This window comes from Thamnophis sirtalis, unplaced genomic scaffold, assembly GCF_051295495.1.
Source record: "Thamnophis sirtalis isolate CommonGarterSnake01/CBP01778 unplaced genomic scaffold, rThaSir2_p1.2 scaffold_3, whole genome shotgun sequence".
Taxonomy (NCBI): Eukaryota; Metazoa; Chordata; class Lepidosauria; order Squamata; family Natricidae; genus Thamnophis; species Thamnophis sirtalis.
In genome coordinates, this window is record NW_028261383.1 from 12,216,990 (window position 1) to 12,241,332 (window position 24,343).

The 24,343-nt window shown below is 47.5% G+C and overlaps 2 protein-coding genes across 4 annotated transcripts in view; both read right to left on the minus strand.

Annotated features, from left to right (window-relative positions):
- Nucleotides 1-228: 228 nt before the first annotated feature.
- LOC106552957 (major histocompatibility complex class I-related protein 1-like) overlaps nucleotides 229-24,343 on the minus strand; it is a 554,120-nt gene continuing 530,005 nt past the window's right edge. Inside the window, exon 9 of one of the 2 annotated variants that reach the window (XM_087711298.1) lies at nucleotides 229-328. Coding sequence is in view for 1 of the 2 variants with exons in the window: in XM_087711299.1 (XP_087567425.1) it covers nucleotides 601-620 (20 nt within the window). In the remaining variant the exon portion in view is untranslated. Of the gene's footprint in view, nucleotides 329-586; nucleotides 621-24,343 lie in introns of those variants that run through there. The other variant, XM_087711299.1, reaches the window with a different exon arrangement.
- LOC148047194 (major histocompatibility complex class I-related protein 1-like) lies at nucleotides 943-13,550 on the minus strand. 2 transcript variants are annotated; one of them, XM_087711291.1, is made up of 7 exons: nucleotides 13,421-13,550; nucleotides 10,498-10,776; nucleotides 5,440-5,715; nucleotides 4,314-4,595; nucleotides 2,299-2,397; nucleotides 1,742-1,774; nucleotides 943-1,019 (listed from the first exon to the last, which is right to left on the minus strand). In XM_087711291.1, the coding sequence occupies exons 1-7, from the start codon at nucleotides 13,488-13,490 to the stop codon at nucleotides 958-960; spliced, it is 1,101 nt and encodes a 366-aa protein (XP_087567417.1). In that variant the 5' UTR covers nucleotides 13,491-13,550; the 3' UTR covers nucleotides 943-957. The 2 variants fall into 2 exon arrangements, with proteins under 2 accessions (XP_087567417.1, XP_087567418.1); XM_087711292.1 differs by lacking the exon at nucleotides 943-1,019 and having other exon boundaries at nucleotides 1,734-1,774.

Below are 24,343 nucleotides of genomic sequence, written 5' to 3' on the forward strand. Positions count from 1 at the left end.
TTAAACTGCCCGGCTATAAACTTTGCATGTGGGCAAGATGCCCCGGTGGCCAATCAGGAAAGTGATGTGATCACATATCATGGAACTACATTTCCCATAAGGCAGTCTCTGCCTGCATTTACCATGAGGTAGTTTCTTAAAGGAGACAGTTCTTAATTCCTACACTAGCTGGATACTGCTGGGGCAGCACAAGTGATGAAAGACCCCAAAATCTCTCCTGGTTCCAGCATGCAGGAAGGGCCTGAAGGGCTCCTCCTGAGAGTCCGGCCTAATTCAGAAGGAGGCCGATCCCATCTTCTCTCCTCTCTCCTCATGCTGGGCGTCTCCCCTGCAAAGAGGAGGGAGAAAGTATCCAAGGGTTAGTTGGATCAAGACAGTCAGAGCCTGAGAGGTGCCAGAGGATCAGGGTTTGGGGGCAGGAAGACCCCTCCCCCGAGCCCCCTCCCCCAAATTCCTTACCTTCCAGTGTTTGAGGTGAATATTAGAGAGAAGAGGGATTCCCAAAGCATCTTCACCCTCACTTGGTCCTTGGACCCCAAAGGCCCCCTCCCTCTCACCCCATACGGCTCCCACTGAGACCACTCACCTGCAAGGGGGCTGCTATACAGTCCGGTTGCTCCCTGGATTGGAGAGAAAGACACAGAATGAATGAATGTTTGGATCCAATAATATAATCCAACAGGGAGAGTTTCCCTTCTCCTCTGCAGAATCAACCAGTGCAAGGAAAGTGGATTTTGTGACACCCAGCCGGCTTTCCTGCCTAAGCAGAACTCAGAGCCTCGCCTGGAGCCCTCAGCACTAAGCCAAAGTGGGTGCAGTTATTCTTATTATTCCACTAGAACCAGACTCAGAGGGACCCCAGGGAGGATGAATTGGGGGGGGGCTTTTAAAAGTGGGACCCTCTCCCTCTTTTCATCCCCTCATCCCCCCCAAAGTCTTGCAAAGGGAGAGAATGGCTCATGCAGCAGCTGCTCCCTCCAACTTACCCTGGTCTGAATTGCTGGATCCTCTGTCACTTGCTGGAAAAGAAAGAAAAAGGGGATGAGGGAGGATGTCTGTCTGTCTGTCTGTCTGTCTGTCTGTCTCTCTCTCTCCCTCCCTCCCTCCCTCCCTCCCTCCTTATAGGAAGCTCAGCTCTTTCTGACTCCAGCTCCCTCCCTCCCTTTCTCTCTCCCACACAATAAAATGCAGAAATAACATGGAGAGAGTTTGGATCAAACTGCTTTGATTAAAAGGCATTGGAAATAATTATTAAAATTTATTATTTCTATCATACAAAGCCAGAAGGCAGAGCTGGCCTAAAAAGATACAGATGGATTCAAAGTTTATTTTTGTAACCATTTGTGACCCTTTGAGACAGGAGACCAAGAGGAGATCCAGCTGGCATCCCCCAAAGCTCCTTTTCCCTCAAAATGCCCCCTTTTCATCCCTAATTTTATGGAGCTTCTGACTCTCACTTGGCCAAGGCTTTCCTTACGGCCTCCTTGGGGAACAGAGCATGTCCTCAGTCAGAGGGACCTTCCACCACCTGTGTCTTCTCCTCTTCTTAAAGGTTCCTTCTCTCAGATGTTTCTCCTAGAGGACTCCACTTCCAAGAACAGCCTGGCTGTAATGAAAACTTCCCCAGCCTGGTCCTTAGCATGAAGAGGAACACATACATACACACACTGCTCTCAAATAATGGTGTCCATGGTCCCTGCTCTAAGTTAGAGATTAGATGGAAATAGGACAAATCACTCACTTGGTGCTGCTTTGTAGTCATCTTGACGTTTTTCTGCAAGAATAAAAATCAGTGAAAGCTCAAAAGAATCCACCAGAGATCATCCAAACTCTCCCTCTGTAGGAGGAAGAACTCCAGATGCTTCACTGTCACTTAGTCCCATCAACCAAGACAGAAAGATCTTCAAAATACAAATGTATCTCCTGATTTGCCCCAAGAGAGACCTGCTGCCTCCGAGATGGATGGAGGGGAATTGGGGGAAGCAGAAGGAGCAGCTGGGAGGGGAGGGAGGTTTCCATGGAAATCCTTCTCTGCTGCTCTTTGACCAAAGCCTTTGAACGGGACAAAGGAACTGGGATGCCTCTTCCCAACTCAGAAGGAGACAGGATTGCCTGAATCTCAGACTCAGCTGAATCGAAACTGGAGTCCCAGCAAGAGGCAGAGATCTCAGATGCTCCCCAAGAGGGCTGGGAAAACAGGACAGAAGGAAGCCCAGAAGAAGCTCCCCAAAGGGAGAGACTTGAGGGGAATCTCCCCATCTTCCTTCCATCACCCCCCTCCCCAAAAAAGATACTTACTGAAGAATACCAGGATCCCAGCAATCGCACACGCCAGGACAAGGGCAGCCACAATGCAGCCAATGATGAGCCCCAGGTTGGATTTTGAATTGGTTGGATCTAAATGGGGAGAAAGAGCAGATCATTGAAGGAGAACCCCAAACAATCCTCCCAACCAGGGAAGGGACCTAAAGAAGTGAAAGCTGGAAATACCCCAAATTAAAATCTCCATGGGCTCATTTTTGGGTTCTTCTCAAGGTAACATGAAGGGGCCTTGCTATCCGTTGTTAGAGGACGTGTCCTCAGGATGCTGCCTTCTTCTCACACCAGCCCAGCATGAAGGCAACTGAATTCATCTTTGGCTTTTCCACTCAAAAACAGCCCTTTGCCACCTTCTGACTCATAGCAGCTTCCAAAACAAAAACTTCAAAAAGACAATAATGTAAACAAAATTTGTTGACAAAACATTTTTGTTCTTTTTATAAGTTGCTCCAAGTGGAATTGAGCAGCTCTGTACGCCATCTTTTTTCTCTTTCAGTTTGAGTGTTTGCATTTTATTATCTGAAGTAAAATAGCTCATGTCACCCAGGCTTTTTTTTAAGTACACACTTTCATTTTCTTTGTCCAGTCCAGAAATAGCATAAAAATGGCAGAAATAGAATAAGGGAATAACAGAGTTGGAAGGGACCTTGGAGGTCCTCCAGTCCAACCCTCTCCTCAAGCAGGAGGCCCTGTACCATTCCAGACAAGTGGCTCTCCAGTCTCTTCTTAAAGGCCTCTAGTGATGGAGAACCCACAACCTCCCACAGATTAATTCTTCTCCCTGTCAGGAAATTTCTCCTCAGTTCTAGGTCTGGACTCCCTCTTTTTTGTGGCAACGCCTGAGAGATCGGAACGTATCATGTCACCCCCCCGTCCTTCTTCTCATTAAAGTGGAAAAGCCCAATTCCTGCAACTGCTCCTCATATGTTTTAGCCTCCAGGCTCCCAATCATCTTTCTTGCTCTTCTCTGCACTCTTTCCAGAGTCTCAACGTCTTTTCTATATCGTGGCCACCAAAACTGGATGAAGAATTCCAAGTATGGTCTTACCAAGGCATTATAAATTGGGATTGCTTGGGGGTGAAGGGAGCAGCTTTGAGGAGGGAACTTTAAATTTAAATTTCTCTTGCACAAAACTCAGGATTCCCATTGAATAGCAATCCTGCCACTTATGAATGGATGCTTGCTATAAACAACAATAAAAACCAAAGGAATATTTTATTCTGCCTGGGATATCAGGAAAACAATTACATTTGAATATTTTTGTATCCTGGTAACAATCATCAATAAAAAAATTAAATTTGAATTTTGCAACTTTGGAAGTCCAGTATACGTCAAGGACACTTCTGAGCATATGCAGAGTTCTCTGAGAGGGGTTTTTTCCTTGGGTTTTATGCTGAGCCTCAGAAATTCACATATTATATCATAAAATAATGAGTCTTTCTTAGAGCAGCAACCCAGAGTGACCTTTTGAGCTTCAAAGCAGGAAAACAAAGAGAGTCTCTGATGGGGAAAAACTCAGACTCGGGAGCCTCTTTTCTGACTCCGGATGCCTCAGTCCAGCCTCTCTCGGCCTTTCCTGAAGGCAGCTGCACTTCATCCATTTTAGTCCAAATCCCCCTTCAGAAAAGGGGCTCCCAGACTCCTCCTGATTCTGATTCTTTATGGGGATTGGAAACAAAAGGAAATCTGTTTCTGGGGCTCAGCGTCATTTCTGCTCTTCTGCTGGAGAAAAGAAACAGGGAAGGCCTAAGAGAGGATCGGAGGGAATTTCATCAGGATTGGCCAAGTATTGGGATGGGATTCTGTCCTTTCCATCACCCGAAGTCAGTTCTACGGTCTGGTCCCTGCAGCTTCTCCAGCCTCAAACACTGGAAGGACCAATGGATGAAAGCTCAGCTATGCTCACATCTGGACACAGCTGGGGTCAGATTTCTCTCCCACCACCCTCCAGCCTGCCAGAGAGCCCAGCCTTCCCCTCCCTGCAGCCTCTCACCCTTCAGCTCCAAGTCCAGAGGCTCCTGCAGGCCATCGTGCTCCACGTGGCACCGATAGCGGCTCCTCTCTTTGGGGTCGATCCGGACACTGAGCCAGTAGTGGTAGGTCCCATCCGCATTGGGGGCTACAGACCCATGGAAGGTCTCTTCCAGCCATACCTCCCCATCCCTCTTCCAGGAGGCATCGATCTCCCTGGGGTAGAAGCCATCCACGCGGCAGATGTGTGTCTCCATTCCATCCTCCACCTCCGTCCGGCTGCTCACCGTCACCTTTGGGGTCTCTGCGGAAACGGCACCCCCAGAATTAACTCTGAGCCCCTCCAGAGCCTGGAAGGTGGATGGGAAACTTGGAGGGCCAGGAAAATCTCCCACCACTTAGTTTTAACCCAAAGATTCACATTCCTCACTTGCAGCCTCTCCAAGAGTTTTAGGAAATTATCCAGATCTGGAAAAGGCTCAACCAGAACTCCTGATTTTGAGTCCTTCCCAGGGACTCAGCCTGAAAAACCTCGGGAAGCAAATTGAGGCTCCAAGGAAATTCCTCTCTGGCTGCTTTGAACTCTGAGTGATCTTGGGCTGCTTCCTTCAGGGGAGGGAAAGTGGAGATGGTCTTTTAGGTTCCCTTTCAAGACAACAACCACACAGAAGATTCTCTCTACTTTTTGTCTCCTCTTCTGCTTCCCCTGAATCTGAGGCTGCTCCAGGCCTCTTTCCAAGGGACACAACCCCAATTTTAAGAGGAAGAGAGATCAAAGGGAATCTCACAGAGATCAATTGGGAAAAGAGATTTTGTCTCTCAAAAGAGGGGGGGGCAGAGAGAGATTGATGCCAATGGATGAGAGAGAGGGTCCTCCCAGACAGGAAGGGGCTGTAGGCAATCTTCAGTGGGGGGGGGATTCTCCCATTGATCCTATTCCATCCAGCTTGTCCTGGAGGGATGAAGGACCCAAGGGGGAGGGGTACACCTAGGGGAGAGTGGGGTCTACATGCAAGAGGGGCTGGAAGAGAAGGAGGAGGATTCCCACCAGAGCAAACAGGCTAAAGACCAGGGACCCAAAGGGGCTGAATATGTACAGGAAATAGAGCCATAAAGGAGGAAAGTTCAGCCTGGATCCAGATACTCACCTGTCCTCAGCAGAGTCTCCTTCCCATAGGACAGGTACTTCTCCAGCCACTCAATGCAGGTTTCCTCCAGGTAATACTTCCAGTACTGATTCCGTAGTGGAATAGCGTCCCATTCCCTCTGGGTGATCTGGGCTTGGGGATCGGGAGCCACCCAAGTGAGGGTCTCCACGTCGAAGGTGATGAAGGTCCTCCCTTTGGAGCCATATTGTTTAAACCCTCTTTTGCTCTTGTCTCTCTGGAGCTCACAGCCATACATCTGCTGCCATGTGTGAAGGCCTGAAAGACAGACAGGAGGATGGTTTGGGGAGTCCTGAAGATAGACAGAGACCCCCCTCCCTGCAGTGACCTTGACACAGGCACTGACACCCCCATTTTCTTCCAAGCATTCAAGGGAAAGAAGTCCCCATCAGCAATTGCCCTTTTCCCTTCCCTCGACCAGCATCTCTGCATTTCCCCCCCAGGATGGAGCTCCTGAATCTCCCCAGGAAAAGGGAATCTGGAAAAGCCAGCAGAGGATCCAAAGGGAGATGGAGAAACGAAGGATTCTCAAAGAAACGGAAGGACGGAGACCCTTCCATCTTTCCTTCTGCCATTCCTCCGCAGGGGAGACTCTTGTGGGGGGGGGGGGGGGGAGGAAGGGATCCCAGAGAGGGAACAGTTGCCTGAACCTGCAGCTGCAAAGAGGGAATGAGAATCTTGTGCCTCAAAGAGGATCTGCTCGATCTGGGAAAAGCTTGCAGGGATCCCTGTGACCATAAATCATGCTCTGTGTTCCCAAATAGAACCAGGTCACAAGGGCTGGTTCCCACTTTGGGCTAACCAGAAACAAACCATGGTTTAATGTAATGTGGGAATGAAGTCTTGAAGGGCCCCAAAGGAATATTTCCCTCAGCAACAGCAGCAAGTGGCCCAGTCTGATCTGGAGACCCAAAGGGTTATTGACCTTTGAAATGAGGTTTGAAGCTTACAGGCTCTGGAAGGCCCTGGAGAAGATATTTCAACTTCAAGTGAAGAGATTCTTGGATTTAAAAGAAAACCAAAAGGAAATCCTGAATTGTTTCTACTCCTGTGTGGGCTTGAGAGGGAGGAAGGACGCCAGGAACCCTCGAATCTAAGGGAAAACCCCCTGGAAGTAGAGTTGAACTAAACTGACCAGTCCTCTCCTTTCCTCTCCACACCCAGGAATGACAGGTGAGGGGATCCTTTCTCTGCATCTTCTGCTCAGCCAGAGAACTTCCCTTTGGAGGAAGAGGAAGATCCTTGGGAGATCCAGTCTGATCCTTCCCTCGAGAGGAGATTCCCTGATCTCCCCATTAATGCATCTCTGCAGGTCTCCGCATGAAACAATTCTGGCCCATCTCTGAGCCTGGATGTTCAGGGGGTTTCCTGACATCTGAAAAATAGTTCAAGGGATCCTCCAGGATCAAAAGCTTAAGAAAGGAGGCTTTAGAGAGGCTAAAATATATTTATGTTTATAACTGCTGTGAAGTTATAAATTTTCCTCTCTCTCCTTTCCTTATGTTACTTTCTATTAGTTTTTATCTTTTTCTTGAAAAGTTTTAGTAAAAATCAGACAGGAAATTTAAAAGGCTGACAGGACGTCAGGGATCATTAAAACAGTATTGAAAACACAGGAGAGGCAAATGTCACACAGCCTCTACATGAATCAAGGCAGAGCAACCACATCTGGAGTATTGGGAGCAGTTGTGGTCCAAAGGCCTCCGAAAGGAGAGGAGGGAGCCGGGGAAGGTCCAGAGGAGGCGACCCAGGCGATGGGAGGGGGGAAGCAGCCTCCCTTGGAGGGAAGGTTGGGACCTTGGGGGCTCTTTAGCCTGGAAAGGAGGCTCCCCTCCCCTCCGGCCGCTCTCCTTTCTCCTTCCTCCACCAGGGGGAGCCCTCTGGGCCCAGCTCTGATCCCCTGGGAGGCTAGCAGGGGGCCTGGAGGGATCTGGGGGGATCCTGGGGGATCAGGGGCAGGACTGGCAGAGCTCTTGGGAGGAAAGGAGGGGAAATGGCTGATGTTTGTGGAGGTTTTCCTCAGCCCAAAGGAGCCTTTAGCTACACACACATTTCCTTCCATCCCTTTTCCTAAATGAGCTTCCTTGGAGGCGAATCTTCTCCCCCCAAAGGTGGCGGAAGAAGGGGGGCTATGCTGAGGAAAGAGCCTCCCCACATCCAAGGCAGCCCCTCCAAGAGGGCAGGGCAGGAGTTCAGCCTGAGGGACCAAGGAGGGGAAGCCAGGAAGGCTCTGAGGGACTCAGAAAGGGCCCCAAATGGAGGCTTCTTCCTCTCCTGTCTTTCCCCCTCAAGACCATCGGGAGGATCCTGGACCTCTGATCCCTCCCTGCAAGAGCCCCCCACCACTGTTCCCTCTAAGCTGCGCGGCTGCGCGGCCGGGCAGGGGGCAACAAAACACAGCGCAGCAGTTTCCAACAGAGGCTTCTGTCAGCTGGGCCGGGATATTATAGTGCCTGGACACACCCAGAGGAGGGCGGGCCTTTGGCCAACAGAAATGTGGTCGCCTAGGGTTACGATTGGGCTCCCTCCGCCAGTGTGTGGCTGATTGATCAAAGTTACTGAGGAGGGAAGCGGCGGCAGCAGCAATGGCAGCAGCCAACTCTCCACGGGACGTGCAGAGCAGGCTTCCGTCGTGGTTTGTCGGCTAAGCTCCCATGGCCGGCTGGGCTCCCCGCAGTTGGCTCCGCTTCTGAGATGCAGGTGTGTGGGAGATGCTTGCCATGCAAGCAAGTAGAAACCCACACCAGGTGTGTACATGTTGTCTGAATCCAGCCTCTGCATTCGGAGCATTGGGGCTCGAGGTTTTTTTTCGCAGGAAGAGGGAGTCGAGCTGGTGCTCCGCAGATTTTATTTGATTTTATTTCTCGAAAATAAAAAGAACATAAAGGCTTCTTGGTCCGCCTGGACCGGAAAGTTAAAATCTGGAAAATTAACCTAGTTTAGGAAAGTTTTGCGCTGATGGAAAAATAGTGTTTCCCAGTGAAAGTTTTTTCCCTACTTTTCCTTGTTTGCTTTTTTGGCCTCTATTTTTTCTCTTCTCTCCTCTTTTCTTTCTTCCTTTTTTCTTCCTTTTTTCTTTCCTTCCTTCCTTCTTTCTTCCTTTCCTCTTTCTTTTTCTCTCTCTTTTTTCTGCCTCTTTTTTATCCTCCCTCCCTCCTCTCCCCTTTCTTTTTCTCTTTCTTCTCTTTCCTTTTTTGTTTCTCTCTCTCCCTCTCCCTTCCTTCCTTCCTTCCTCCCTCCTCTCCCCTCTTTGTTTGTTTCTTTATGTGCCCCAATTGCTAATCTACATCAGTTGGTAATTTATTTATAACTTGCTAATATCACTGCAGACTATTGATAGTAAGGGGGAAAGTATAAAGCATGTAAAGTAATTCATAGTATAGATAGAGGGAAGTTTTGATCCTTTTCCCATAGAACCATCCATTGAACTTGAATACAAGTAGTCCTCAACTTACAACAGTTCACTTAATGACTAAAATTAAATCAGCACTGAAAAAAGTGAATTACAGCTGTTCTTCACACTTATGACCATTGCAGCATCCCCATGGCCACATGATCAAAATTTGGATCTTTGGCAACTGCCTCATATTTATGAAGGTTGTAGGACTCCTGGGCTCACCTTTTGCAACCTTCTGCCAAGGAAAGTCAGCAGGGAAGTCAGATTGACTTAACAACCAGGTTACTGATTTAACCGCAGTGATTCACTTAACTGTAGCAAGAAAGGTTGTAAAATGGGGCAAAACTCACTTAACAAATGTCTCACTTAGCAATAGAAACTTTGGACTCAATTATGATCAAAGATTGAGGACTACCTGTATAGGGAGATTTCTTTACTTAATGGATATTTACATGGTAGAATTGAGTTTCAAATAACACTAATTTCGTTGTCTTGGGTAACATCTATGAAAAAAATTCAGGTGCTCAGGCATGAAAAGGCGTGGCACGACAAAACCGCGGTCCACGAAAGCGCGCCCGATTAAAGCACGTACCTGACGTCATCAGCAGCGCGACCAATAAAATTAAAAATAAATTAAATTAAAATTAAAATTAAATTAAAGCAAGCCGATTCACATAAAGGTAAGGGTTAGGTTTAGGTTTAGGGTTAGGTTAAGGGTTAGGGTTAGGTTTAGGGTTAGGTTAAGGGTTAGGGTTAGGTTTAGGGTTAGGTTAAGGGTTAGGTTTAGGGTTAGGGTTAGGGTTAGGTTAAGGGTTAGGCTTAGGGTTAGGTTTAGGGTTAGGTTTGGGGGGGGTTAGGTTTAGATTTACGCGTTAATTTTAAGTTTACCGCTCACAGCGTGCTGTTTTCGTCGTGCTGTGATGACGTCACGTACGCGCTTTCGTTGAGTGCGCTTTAGTCTACCGTGGTTTTGTGGTGGAACCTGAAAAGGTGCTGCTCAAACACTATACATTTCCGCTCACACTGAAAAAAAATTAGAGGGAACATTGCCCCCCACCCCATTTGGGCCTCCCGGCCTCTCCTTCCAACTGGAGGATGAGGAGAAGCTCCTGGCGTTTGGGCCCCCCTCATTCCCCCCCAAAATGGGGAGAAGGAAAGGGATCTAGTCTCCCCAGGTGGATCTGCACCAGATCCCTCATTTCTCTGGGGTGGAAACAGAGAGAAGGAAGAGGATCTGCTTCCCCCAGGATCTCCTTAGGATCCACCTGCCCTTTTTTCAGGGAGGGGGAGAGGCCTGTGAACCCATTCCTCCCCCACAGCAGGAGATCCACCCAGGACCCTCCAACTGTCATGGGGGGGGGAGGGGAGATTTTGGTCTCTTTTTACCTCAGTTTATATCAACATCCAGAAAGAGAAATTGAGAAATTTAAACACGTTTCCATTAACTGCAATTGGCAGAAATCGTCAGCAATGGAGACAAGGAGAATCTTATATTGATTAAAGAAAAGAAGAAACATATAAAAAAGACTTTTCAAAAGGTGTGGAAGGAGCTTTTCCCTTTGAAGGGACCCCCCCTTTCTCCCCCCTCTGGTTCCTGGGGAGGGGATTATGGGGCCGGAGGAACCACCAGACCCATCAATCACCTTCGCTCTGATTGTAGCGACTCCTCAGGTTCTCCAGGTCTCCTCTGAATGCCTCGTCTTTGCCACGTGCTCTCTGGGTGTTTCTGTCCCAGTATTGGGGGTCGTCCTTCTCCACCTTCTCCATCCAGGAGACTCGAGGCTTCATCTTCTGGCTGTGGCTGTCATACTGAACAAAGACCTGATCGTCCACGTACCCCACAAGGACAAAGTGGGGCTGCTCCTCCTGACTGGGGTCCAAGATGGAGATGTAAAAATACTTCAGGGAGTGGGAGGAGGCGCCTGGAAGGGAGCCAGAAGAGAAGAATTAGGGGGCTTCAGTCAAGGACCCGGATCTCATGGAGGCTCCAATATGAGGCTCTGCGGAGAAAGAGGAGGAAGAGGAAGAAGAAGAAGAGAGCTGGGGGAGGAGGAGGAAGGAGGGAAAGGAAGGGGGAGATGGGGGGAGAGGAGGAAGGAGGTGAAATGAGGGAGCGACTGAGAGGGAAAGAAGAAGCTTCTGGGGGGCCTGAAGGGTTGGAGGGCAGGGAAGGTGGGGGATGAGAGGAGGGGAAGGTCGGGTCCCCCAAACCTCACCTGCCCCAATTGTGTCCTCCCCCCTTCCAGCAAGGCCTCCCTCAAACCCCCTTCTGGATTGCTCAGTCTCTGCCCCAAGGAGGCTGCAGTGGCCTTGCAGGTAAAAGAGGGGATTCCACCCCCAGAAGCTCAAAAGCAGCAGGAAACCCCACCTGGTCACCCCAACTTTCCATTGACATCACTGGGGGCCAAAGTGGCTGCTTAAAAGCTGCAGATGTTATAAAATGGGGGAGAGGGAATCTGGGTGAGACCAGAGGCCAATGTGAACCCTCACCCTAATCTCAATATGGGGAGGCAAAGAGGGCAGAGAAGGGAGCAGCAATGAAGCCACGTAGCCTCCCAAATCTTCCTCCTGTCCCTCTCCCACCGCCCTGGACAATCCCCCTCCCCTCCCAGAGTTCAGCCATCTGAGCAGGAATCGGCCTTGAACCCAGGACTCCGAGGGGCTCCCCCTCCTTCCACAGGGAATCTGAATCAGTTGCCAAGCATCTGAATCTCAGTCACGTGACGATGAGCAAGCCAAAATGGTAATAAGTGTGAAACATTGTCATTGTGTCACTATTTTCAATGACATTGCAAATTTGAACAGTCACTAAATGAACTGTTTTAAGTAGAGGACTGCCTGTAGTCCCACTGCCCATTCCCTCCAGTATGGGCCCCCAGTCCTTCCCATTCCAAGGCAAAGGCCTGGGCCTCCCCCTTCCTGCTTCTCCCCACAATCCCAGAGGCTTCTCAGAGCTTTTGGGGAGAGGGAACCCCAGATCCACTTCCAGCTCTGGGGAGATTTCAGGATCCAAAGGGATCGGAGCTTTTCTCCAACAGAAGGAGGGGGGATTGGACTCTCCGTGATCCAGAACCCTTGTTTCTTTCCCTTGTGGGGCTGAGCAGTGAGGAAGCCTGAAGTCTGCCTGAGAGGAGAAACGTCTGAATGGAACTCGGGTTGGACATCCTCACAGTCAAGAAACCCCTTCATGTCAGTTTGGGCCTGTCTGTCTCCAAGCAAGCCCTTCATTTCATGCTCCCCATCCAGAGGTTCTTCTCTTCTTCTGCCTCCAACCAGCCTCTTTAACCCTTGAGATCCTGACAGATTTTCTTTCTGTCTTTTGAAAAGCTGCTCCATTCATAGGGTAGTTTCTCAGAGCAAACAGCCAGGAACCCCCCAAGGCCCCTTCCTGATTCCTAAGGAATATTACTTACATTTTGAATATTATGGATTCTGCAAACTGACCCATGCTGAGAGCTCCTGAAGTGGAAGGAGGAGGATTTTGGGTGGAAGGATCCCTGCCTGTCCTAGAGAAAAGCTCTGGGGATTTTGGGGTTCAGGAAGGACGAGAAAGTGAACATAATAAAGGCCGATCTTTAGAAACCTTATTCAAAGGAGCCTTTCTCTCTCTTCTCCTGTTTTGCAACCTTCTGATGAGCAAAAACAATGAGGAACCCTGATTCACTTACAAACCTTGTTACTAATTTAATGACTGCAGTGATTCACTGTGGCAAGAATGGTCATAAAATGCGCCAAAATTCATGTAATAAATGTCTCCCTTAGCAACATAAATTCTCGGTCAATTGTGACTTCAACTCCCAGAATTCCCCTCATCCCAGAAGCCCCTGGGGCCTCCCCTCCCTGGCCCCACCCCCTGCCCCCAGTGAGGCTTCTTGGGGGTTCCTGCTGAGACAATCATGTTTGGGGGGCTCAGCTGGGATCGTCTCCCTAAATTCAGTCTCTGTGAGGAGGGTCCTGTCACCTTTAAACCCTCTGGGGAATCCAAGATAAACAAACAAAATGATTTCAGTTTCTGTCATGCAAAGTCCTGATCGAGGAACATCAAAGTTTTTTAGTGGAAAAAAAGTGAAAGCCACGAAGGAGGAATCTTTAGGAAGATTATTTAAGAAGCGCTTCTCTCCAGACTCTCATCCTGCTGCATTCACAGGACAATCTGAGCCCGGATCGCTCCACTGTAGCAGCCTCTGCCAAGACACGGAACCGATTCCAGAAACAAGCCGGGTCCTCCCAGCACCAGAAGCCCCAAAGAGCCACGAATCACCGCTAAAGGCAGGGAAGAGGACCCAGGCGGAGGGGTTGGGCGAAGGCAGCCAGGAAGTTTGTGAACTGACCTGATCACCTGCAAACGCCGCTTTCCCACAATCTCCGCTTTGGGGGAGGGAAAGGACTGAGCTTGGGGGCGCCCAGATAGACTTGATTGAGATCTGGAGGGGCCACCCTTGTCCTGCTCCCAGAGGGGCTCTCCTGGGGAAGTGGGGGGGGGGAGAGGCAGCAGAGTCCCATCCAGGCTTTGGGACCTAATCTCAAAAAGAAAAAGGGGCTGAAAAAGGCCCCAAAGGAACTCACCAATGCAGCTCTCATGAAGGGAGACCCCCAGCAGCACCAGGAGCCAGAGGGACGCAGAGCTCACGGCCATCTTAGCCGCGATCCTCAACCAGCCTCCCCGCTCTCGAAGTTGCAGGCAAATGGAGACTCACCCCGGGTGATCAACAACGCAACAATCCAGAGGAAGCTGGCGATTGGCCAAGCTCAACCAATTGAAAAAAAAAGTACCCGCATGTCGTCATTGTTGCTAGGCAGACATCCAGGTACAAAAGGTGAGAGAGGAGGGAAGGGAAAAGCGAAAGTTCCATCAGGAAATCCCCTTCCAGGCATTCCGCCTCTTGGGGGGAGGGACGGAACTGGGGGATGGGAAAAGCGGGAGCCTTTTCTGGGCCTGGGGGGAGGGGAGACCCCGCACAGCCCCTCGCAGTGGGAGATCAGGTGGAGATGCCAAAAAAGACAGCGAAGTCTTGGGCTGCATCGACAGAGGGAGAAGATCAAGAGAAGCCGAGAAATGATCCTTCCGGTTTATCCTGCAGAAGTGAGGCCACCCTTGGAGTGTTGGCTCCACTTCTGGTCTCCAGGATTCAAAAGAGATGCTGAGACCCTGGAAAGAGAGCAGAGAGGAGCAAGAAAGACGCTAAAGGAAGGTTGGAGGGTATGGAGGACCATGGAGAGAGCTCGGTATGCCAGGCCTACAGAAGAGAAGAAATGGGAGGAGGGGGTTTGTGTGTGTCAGGATAACTGACTTCCAGCACTTGAGGGTTTGTCCCGGAGAAGAAGGGATTCAGCTCTTCTCCAAAGCCCCAGGCAGCAGGACAGGGAAGCAACTGGTGGAAGCTTGACAATGATCGGCTAGGAAGGTTTTGCTCTCTTCTATTAAGTACAACAAATGTAATTTTGTGCCCAAAAGGACAAATGTGATTGAGCAGATGTGAACACTAATCCTATGAAAGAATTCTCATAGATTGCTTGTAAATATAAACTTCCTGTGTGAATATCTTGTTGCAGAAGATGACAGGCTTTAGATACAGGATACAGGAAAAGTTTATTTGGCAGCCAGGTTCAGAAAGCCTAGCATTGCAAATTCTGAACCACCTTCATCATCAAAGCACGCGTTCTTATACATTCTCAAGGGCAGCATAACACGGAGACACTTAACTCATTTCTTATTGGTTGCCTTTAGGAGAAAGCCTTATAAGGAGATGGGGTCTTACTTCTCCTTTTGTCATAGGTACTGAGTAGGTGTCTCGAAGCGAACGTTAGCTGACTCTTGTGGTCTTGTGAGACTATTGAACTCTGCGGTTAGGCACTTGCTTCCTGTTCTTTTGCAAGCTGCAGCTCTGCCTATGTGGCTTTTTAATATAGAAGTAAAGGGGCTCTCAGAGGCTGTCCAGCCTGACCCAGTAGGTTTCACATTTAATGTCCAAATCTCACTTTACGTCCTACTTTAATCTGAGCCGTATTTTACCCCTCATGCTAGATTTGGACCTCTGTCCCAAAGGGGAGACTCTCTATTTCTGCAGATAAACAGCTGAAAGCTTCTTCCCTCCTTCCAGCCTGACTTCTTGGCTGCCCTTGCAGGGAAAGCAGAACCCAACGGAGACTCTGGCCGACTGAGGGACCTTCTGCCTCCCTTTCACCCGTTTTAATTTTATGAAAGAGTTTTAATAGATTTTACAAATATTTCCCCTTCCCCTTCCCTCCCTCCCTCCGCCCCAACCCTGCCCCCCCTCCAACCCTCCCTCCCCCCAACCTCCCAGAGCAAAATACAGGGTATAAACATTTAACAATCATACACTAACATAAGCTAACTAACTATAGCATCCCACCTCCTCTTGTACTTTAACTCCCCTTTTATTAAGCTAACTTTAGATAAATTGTAACATTCCTTGTTCATTCCTTCATAAGCTAATTGAAATTTCTTAGTCCGATATTTATTTTGAATGTAGTCAATCCAATGGTTGGTAAGGCAAGAGTGCGGCGGCAGCGAAAAGCAGAGTCCCCGCCGCTGTCCCCCCCGACAGAGGCGTCTCGCGTTTATGTCTGCCATAGACGTGAGACGCCTCTGTCAAACACAGCGGCGGGGACGGAGGAGGCGGGGGGTGAGGCGGCGGAGTGCGGCGGCGGTGAGAAGCAACGTCCCTGCCGTTATCCCCGACAGAGGCATCTCAGGTTTATGTCTGCCATAGACGCGAGACGCCCCTGTCAGGAACAGTGGCGGGGATGGAGGAGGTGGAGGCGAGGCAGCGGAGCGCGGTGGCGACGAGAAGCCGTGTTCCCGCCGCTGTCCCCGACAAAGGCATCTCACATTTATGTCCGCCATAGACGTGAGACGCCTCTGTCGGACACAGCAGTGGGGACGGAGGAGGCGGGGGGCGAGGCGGTGGAGCGCAGTGGTGGCAAGAAGCAGCGTCCCCACCGCTGTCCCCGACAGAGGCGTCTCGCATTTATGTCCGCCATAGATGTGAGACACCTCTGTCGGGGACAGCGGCAGGGATAGAGGAGGTGGGGGGCGAGGCAGCAGCCGGCAAAGAAAGGGGAGAGGAGGAGGAGGAAAGGGAGAGGGGAGCAGGACGGGGCTCCCGGTGGGGGGGAGAGGAGAAAGGGAAGGGGGGCACAGCAGGCAAAAGAAAGAAAGCGCCAGCCTGCCAGTACAGGCGGGTAAAAGACCCGCCTCTGCTGGCGGGCTGCCCCTCTCTTCTCAAACAAGGCTGCCCTCCCTGCCTCTGCCCCTTTCCTCTCTTCTCAAACAAACTCTCTCTCAAATTGAGAGAGAGTTTGAGGGAAGTGAAGAAACACACTCACACACACACAAATTACACAAATTACTCACACACAAATTACTCACAATAAAAAAATACTTACCAATTACAATAATTTTGAATTCCTCCCCCTCCCTCCGTCTGACCCACATACCTTTTCCAGCTGTGTCACAGAGGATTTCAACTCCCCTCTTGTCTGCCATGATGAAAATGTAAAAAATGTAAAAAGAAAAAGGCAAAAGCTGCTGCTGCCAGAGTCCCCAATGGATGCTTAACTGTTTAAAAAAAGCCTCTGAAAAAGTGCCCTCTGCAGGAGGAGGCGAGAGAACCACGTGCCTCCTTTGCATAAGGAATTTTTCGCCTTTTAACCCTTGCTTAACTCTGCTCAAGTGATCATAAAGATGGAGTAAAGGAGGCACGTGGTTCTCTCGCCTCCTCCTGCAGTTAAGCACTAAGCAGAGTCATCCACTGTGACTCTGGCAGCAACTACCTCAGCCTTTTTCCTTTTAATTTTGCTTTTCTTTTTCATGATGACAGTGGTGAGGCCCTGCCTCCCCTGACTGCACGTCCCTGACATAGCGTCAATACAATCACATCTCCAGCATTTAGATTGTAAATTTGGATACATACAAGCTAACTTTTGGGGATCTAAGTGCCATCTATAAAACATCTTATAAAAATTATCTCTCAAGTTTTAAGCTTGCGTAAATTTTACATTTCTTACACAAATCTTTTCCCATGTTTCCATCATTATTGGTTCTTCAAAGTTTTGTGCCCATTTTATCATGCAGTCTTTAACTAACTCTGTTTCAGAATCTGTTTCTATCAGTATATTATACAACCTTTTTATATGCATTTGACTCTGGTCCCTAATTTGTTTTACCAAATTATCCTCATTTTGTATGATGCCAATTTTCTAGTCCTTTTTCCATCTAGCCTGTAACTGTCCATACTGAAACCAGATTTGATTACCCTTTCCTCTCTTAATACATTCAAAGTCTTTAACTGTGGTACACCTCTTTCTAGGTTAAGAAGCTCTCTATATGTAATTACATCCTGTTTTTCTTCTATACTTATATTCTCTATCGCGTGTCTGGGTACTGCCCACATAGGTATCTTGTCATTTAACTTATATTGATATTTTTTCCAGACACGCAGTAGAGCATTCCTTAAAATATGGCTTTTTAAAATCTTGTCCACCTTCTTATCATATATTAAGTAAGCATGCCAACCACATAGCAAATCATATCCCTCAATATTCAATATTCTGTCCTCTGTTAAGTTAATCCAATCACTAATTGTTAATAAAACTACTGCTTCATAGTATAATTTTAAGTTGGGCATTTTCAAACCTCCTCTTTCACGTATATCTTGCATTATTTTAAGTTTTATTCTCGGTTTCTTCCCTGCCCAAACATAATTAATGCCTTTCTGCCATTCTTCCAAATTTGCATCTTTTTTGAGTAGTGGTATCATTTGAAAAAGAAATAGAAACTTAGGCAAAATGTTCATTTTTACTGCTGCTATCCTTCCCAGCAAAGACAATTGTAATTTTTTCCATTTATTCATCTCTGTCTGTATTTTGTGCCATAATGGTTCATAATTATACTTACATAATTTCCCATTTGAGGTTGTAATATAAACTCCTAAATATTTAACCTTTTTTACTATCTCACATCCTGTTACTTTTTCTAATTCTTCTTTTTGATTTGTAGTCGTATTTTTAACTATCATCTTTGTTTTCCCTAGATTTATTTTAAACCCAGATACTTGACCATATTATGTTCATTGCAACTATGGGGATATTCTCTTTCTCCAAATATATATTTATATCTAAAACTTGTATTTTATCACTAGCATACAGTCTCGTATAAAAATCTTAAAAAGCCTTTTTAATCATATCCTGTTGATAGACTTCTTTACCAGAATATGACCAAGCCCCTCAAGGCCTCCACCGAGGTTCAGGGGAAAGGACAGGGTTCATTCCCCACCTATGTTGGCATAGCAGCTATGGGAGCAATCTGGGGGCCTTCAACTTCCAAGAAGGTTTCAAATGAAGCTGCTCTCAGCTGCTCTTGGAAGCTCTGAAGATGAACATCTGTGCTTTCTCTTCATCCATGGCACCCCCCCCCCATTTTTAGTGGTTTGGGTATTTCTCTTTGTGGTTGGCGCAGCAACAACAGATGTGAAATTGTGCTGGTATGTAAATCAGGGGGGAAGAAATATGGTGCCCCAGACACTGTATGAAACAATGGACACCAGGATGCCCCTCCCCCAATCCTGCAAAAAATAAATCCACCAAAGAAAGAGTTTGTCTAGATTTGATTCTTCCTGCCATAAGGACCTTTCCGTTCCTTGGGGCTCTTCCAACTTCCAGGCACAGGGATTTTCAGGTGGTGAGGTGGGCGTGGAGGACAGAGAGTCCCTTGAAGAAGGTGGCAAAATATCTTCATAAAGAATCTAGATTAGGGGAACAAATTTGCAGATGACACAAAGCTGGCAAGAATAGTCAAACACTGCAGAAGATAGGAGTGTCTGCAAGATTCACAAGACCTTACAGACCTGAACACTGGGCCCTATCTAAGAAAATGAAATTCAATGTGGAGAAAAGTAAAGCCTCTACCGAATGCACAGGAACAGATTAGGTGAAACGTGGCTCAGTAGCAGTAACTGAGAGAGGGATCTTGGAATCCTAGTGGACAATCACTTAAACATGAGCCAGCAGCCAAAAGAGTCAAAGCAACCCTCAGTTGCATTAATAGGGATAGAATCACAATCACATGGAGTTTAGCACCACTTTATAAGGCTTTGGTAAGACCACACCTGGAAGAAGTCTGCAGAGATTCATCAGCCATCCAGGTCATGGTTGTCCCAACGGTGCTTTTTTCAAGTGGCAACTGGAATTTCTTGGTTTTTTTTCCTTTGAAAATGTTTTGCTTCTCGTAGATGAGAATCTCTACAGACTTTTCGCTGTGCAACTTGGGATGAAGACCTTTCGAAAGGTGTGGGAGTATGAACGGATTTCCAGAAAAAAAAATCGCAGACTACAGGAACCATTTGCCCCACTCGGGTCTGGAGGTTGGTTGGGCTGAGCGAGAAGGTCTCCCGGGGAACTTCCATGGCTAAGGAAGGACTTGTTCGTGGATCTTTCTACTTCCAGGCTGAGGGTTTAACCGCGATGGGTCTCTTCACCCTTCTTTCTCCTTGTCCAACTCAGCATGTCATGCAATCCCAGCCTCTTTGGCTAGTTTATATTTCTTTGAATGCTCTTAGGAAACAGGCTAACGGTACTCAAGGTAAGTACTTAAACAACCTAAGCGCTTAAAATACTATACAATAGCAGAGTTGGAAGGGACCTGGGAGGTCTTCTAGTCCAACCCCCTGCCTAGGCAGGAAACCCTATACCATTTCAGACAAATGGCTATGATTACAGAAGGAAAACAGTAAGGGGAGGAAGGAAGGAGGAAAGAATAGAAACCTTTAAAAAAGAAAAAAAAGTGTGGAAAGGACCAGATCAGGAGAAGAAAAGATTACTGGTAATTCCTTGACTCACAACAGTTTATTTAGTGACTGTTCAAAGTTACAATGGTACTAAAAAACTGACTTATGACTGTTTTTCACACTTACGACCCTTGCCGCCTCGGCACAGTCACATGAGCAAAATTCAGGCACTTGGCAACCAACTCGTATTTATGACAGTTGCAGTGTTCCAGAGTCATGTGATCCCCTTTTGCCACCTTCAGACAAGCCAAGTCCATAGGCAAGCCAGATTCACTTAACAACCACGCTACCAACTTAACGGCTGCAGTGATTCGCTTAAGAAACGGGGTGAGAAAAGTCGTAAAATGGAGCAAAACTCATTTAAACAAATTTCTCGTTTAGCAACATAAACGTTGGGCTCTTGTGGTCGTAGGTCGAGGACCACCTGTACAATAGCATGAAAAATGCATCATTCTGTAAAGGTGTTTGATTTCAGAAAACTCCGTTAAAATCCCTATTTCCTGCTGATAGAATCCCTGAGGATGTTTCCAGAGAAAATGAGAAATCAAACTGTACTGGGACTTGAAAAGTAACGGGAGCTCACTCCATTACACGGCACTAGGGATTCGAACCGCTGAACTGCCGACCTTCTGATTGACAAGCTCTTGGGCCTGCTGCTCTTTTTGCGGCGGCCACTAAGAGAAGGGGTGCAGTAGCTAGAGTTCGTTCTGCATGGATGGCAGGTGCACGTGGGGTGCTTGGGGCATTTCCCCCCTCCCCCCTAGGAAAGGGTGGGGACTGGCATTTAAAGATTTTAGGGGAGGGCGTATTTTCAGGGGGAGGCTTATTTTAGTGCCTGAGCTCAAAAGCCCGATTGGGCTTATTATACTGGAAGGTCTTATTTTTGGGGAAATAGGGTAGTACAATATTACCAGAGAAGAAGCTACGCAAGATTAGCTTAAAAACTCGTAATGCCTTTTTGACAATGTTGTTTCAGTGGGCCAGGGGTGGGTTCCTGCCAGTTCTAAGCTCTTCTATAGAAGAGGTTCCACAATTCTACAGTGTCGTTTAGAACCGGTTCCAGCTCCTTCCCCCCCCCCCCCGCCCATCCGCACATCATCAAGAGGAAGAGCGAGAGGAGGAATTCTGGGAGTTGAAGTCCACAAGTCTTAAAGCTATCAAGTTTGAACACCCCTTGGTTTTTTTTCCCCTAAAGGGTTAGGGGTGCAAGGATCTTGTAACTTGACGGCTTTAAGCCTTGCGTGCTTCAAATGCCAGACTTCCTGAGCCAACATTTTGGTTGCTAACCAAGAGCGTTGTTAAGTGAGTTTCACTACATTTTACAAGTTGGCCAAGCCCACCCAATCACATGGCTGGAAAGCCACTCCCACAAAGGCCACACCTACAGAAGAGGTTCTAAAAAACTTTGAAACCCACTACTGCCATGGGCTCTGGCACTTAGAGCTTTAGAAATGAGTACTTCAAGGTCTTGGATATAGTGCAGGTCATCTACAAGATCTTGTCCATCTAGGCTTGTATTTTATGTTCTGATTTTTTTTTTGCCAATGTATAAGGCAGAGCATTTGCTGGTTGAGATTTGAAGTTGCCACCTGTTTGACCAATCTGACAGGCAGTCAAGGTCTCTTTGAAGGATGGTAGCATTGTTGTTGGTGTTGAATAGTTTTACATCATCAGCAAAGAGAACTTGGTTGCCTATGGTATAATCGCAAAGGTCATTTATGTAAAGTGTTAGGTAAGCTCCCATTGGAAGAGCGAGTGCGTTCAGAGAAGCGTTGTGAGAGTTGTGTTGGAGAACACACAAACCAGCATACAGAGACACTGCAGTTTAAATAGGCTTTTACTTTCGTGGAAATAGAGGTACCAGAGTCCATCAAACAGTCCAAGTCATACGCGGATAAGACAGTCAGTCATCAACGTCTTTCAGTTAAGGGATAATCCAAATAACATAGTCCATAATCATACAAACAGTCCGGTACTCAAAGTTTGCTAGCAGTTGCAAAAACTTACAATAGCTCACGCTGATCACAATACGGCACTTCTAACAGCCAGCTTCCAAACACTCAGATCAGATCAGCATCTAACAGTGATTCTGGCTCCATCTTATGGCCGATTGAGGAAACAGCAGCCAATCACATTTACAGCATGATTTAAAGAAAAAGGTACAGTATTGTTATATGATTTATATATTGCCAACCCAACTGTTAGCTTACATTCCTAACATAAAATATAAAGAATGTTGGTCCTAAAAGGCTGCCTTGGGGAACACCACTGTTAACAGGGGTAGGATTTAATAGAGTGCTTCCTATTTTGACCACTTGTTGCATGTTCGACAGGAAGACAGCTATCCATTTATGTAGGAGACCAGAAATGCCATAAGAGTTTAGTTTCAGAAGCAGTTTGCTGTGTACCACTGAATCAAAGGCTTTACAGAAGTCTATGTAAATTGCTTCCATTGCTTCTTGTATGGAGGCTGGGATAAGATGGTATAGTAAGGGAGCCCCTACAATGGGTGGTGGTGGTTAGGGAAGAATTTGCATGGCCTCCAATGGGACTCTGAATACAATTCGAAAAGCTTGTTGGAACTTACAAAGCCTTGGAGAGGCTGGATCAAGATGGCCCACAGGGCTACCCCTCCATGGGCTCCAGTTGGCTTTTCTGCTTATGAGTACAGGAGGGGAGGGATGGGGGCAGAGGCCCAGAAGTGGTGGTTTTCCTCAACCCTCTGACAAAATCCCCCCAAGACTTGGTTAGCCCCTCCAGACATTTTCCAAGAAGCTGCTCAAACCTACAGTTGCTATTCTCAGAAGCTCTGGAGATGAACATCTGCAGTTTCTCTTCATCCGTTGCGCCTTTCATGGCTGTTCAGGAGCCTCACTTGGTGATTTCACCATCTGTGGTTGCTGAATCCCCCCAAGAGCTTCTGGGAAAAAGAGAGAAGGCAACCCAAGACACGGAGTGCTTGAAGTGAAGGACTCACAGACATTTTCTATTCGTTCTCCAGCATTGAAATAATCTTTCTCCTCCCCCTCCAATTTTAGTTTAAGTTGCATCTGCCGACAGCCATCCTGTAGCCCTATTTAGTCCCTATTGGCTAGGGAGGATCCCTTAGAATAGGGGTCTCCAACCTTGGCAACTTTAAACCTGGCGCACTTCAAGCTGGCTGGGGAATTCTGGGAGTTGAAGTCCGCCAGGTTTAAAGTTGCCAAGGTTGGAGACCCCTGCCTTAGAAGATCTGTTAGGCTGCTATGAAGATTACTGGTTGCTGAGGTCACTGGTGGTTCACGAGAAAAGTTTGGTGGTCCACAGAAAAAATCGGGACATTATTTGCTTTTTTAATGTTTTATTAGTCATAAAAATAATATTTTAAGAAATTCTTATATTCTATAAAAATAATTATTTTACAAAGGAACAGCTTTAAAAAAAATTCATATTAAAGGTTGGCGACCGCTGGTCTGGATGGATTTGAGCTGGTGACATTTGAGGAAGTGGTTCAGGGCCTCTGTGCTGTCACCTCAGCCATCTGTTTATTGGATCCAATACCCTCCTGGGTTGGAAAAGCAGCCTGGGAGGCGAATCTGTGGATGGGTCTGTGTCAAAATGTTGGCCTCTCTGACAGAGTGGATGTTGCCCCCATCTCGGATCAAACAGTTTACAATAAGTCCCGACCAATCTCTAACCTTCCCTTTTTGGGAAGGAGGTTGAGAAGATAGTTTGATTGGCATTTGATGAAAATTCAAAGGGGAATGACAGCTAGAACTATTTAAGTCGGGTTTCATGACAGACTCTTAGTATTGAGACAGGCTTGGTCACACCTGCGGAAGAGCTGAGATGGGCAGCAGTGAGGCACCCGTCCTGTTCTCTGAGACCTCTTAGCAGCTTTTGGGATATATTTTTTCCTTACCCAGTTTGTCCTGTTTCAAGACAACAAGCAGCTCAGGAACTACGTTCTTTATTCTTCACCCAAGAGGGATGACAGCAAGCTGTTAGGTGGGTGGCAGTAAAGGCCCCTCCATCCAGTATAGGCTATACATTACAATCAGGCTGTTGGCCTCTAAATTGCTTGCTTGCTGTCGGCTGCTATTCTAATGGGGAGGGTGGGGGGGGTCATGGTATTTGGGAGGGGAATTGTGTTGGTAGAGACATCTCGGAAGAGGGAGTTATGTTCTCACCATCTTCTGTGCATGCTGAAGGCTCGTGCTTGGGTTTGGTCAAGGCCAACTGTCTCTGCATACCAGCTGGATGAGGCCACCTGGAGATGCACCCCACATGACACCCTTGGGGGTTGGAGACTGGACATTGGGCCGGGGTAACTGGGAGGAGGGATTTGGGTAAATGTTTGATATGTACAAGTTTGCAACTTTTTGCCTCAGATCTTGCTTCACTTTCACTGCTTTCACTTCATATCCAGTAAAAGTACTTTTTCTCTAAATCAATGGAGTTGCGGGTTTACTTTCTTGGATTTTGAAAGAGGCACGCCTGACACAGGCCCCCCTAGGGAACTTCCTTCCTTGCCGGGACCTTTAAGTTTTCTCAGAATTATCTAAGAAGACTTCTTGGAATATATGTCTGAACTGACTTCCCTGGGTAAAATATTTTGAAGACTGGACAATGAAGTGTGAGAACGTTCATAACTCTTAAAGAAGACCAAAGGAGACAGGGTGAGGCTTTTCAGTCCAATTGG

Excerpts from the sequence above, each read along its gene's own strand:
- LOC148047194 (XM_087711291.1), bottom strand. The coding sequence starts at position 13,490 with ATGGCCGTGAGCTCTGCGTCCCTCTGGCTCCTGGTGCTGCTGGGGGTC. Across the intron at positions 10,777-13,420 it reads CCTTCATGAGAGCTGCATTG|GCGCCTCCTCCCACTCCCTG; the intron begins GTGAGTTCCTTT and ends GCTCCCTTCCAG. Across the intron at positions 2,398-4,313 it reads TCTGGACTTGGAGCTGAAGG|ATCCAACCAATTCAAAATCC; the intron begins GTGAGAGGCTGC and ends CTCCCCATTTAG.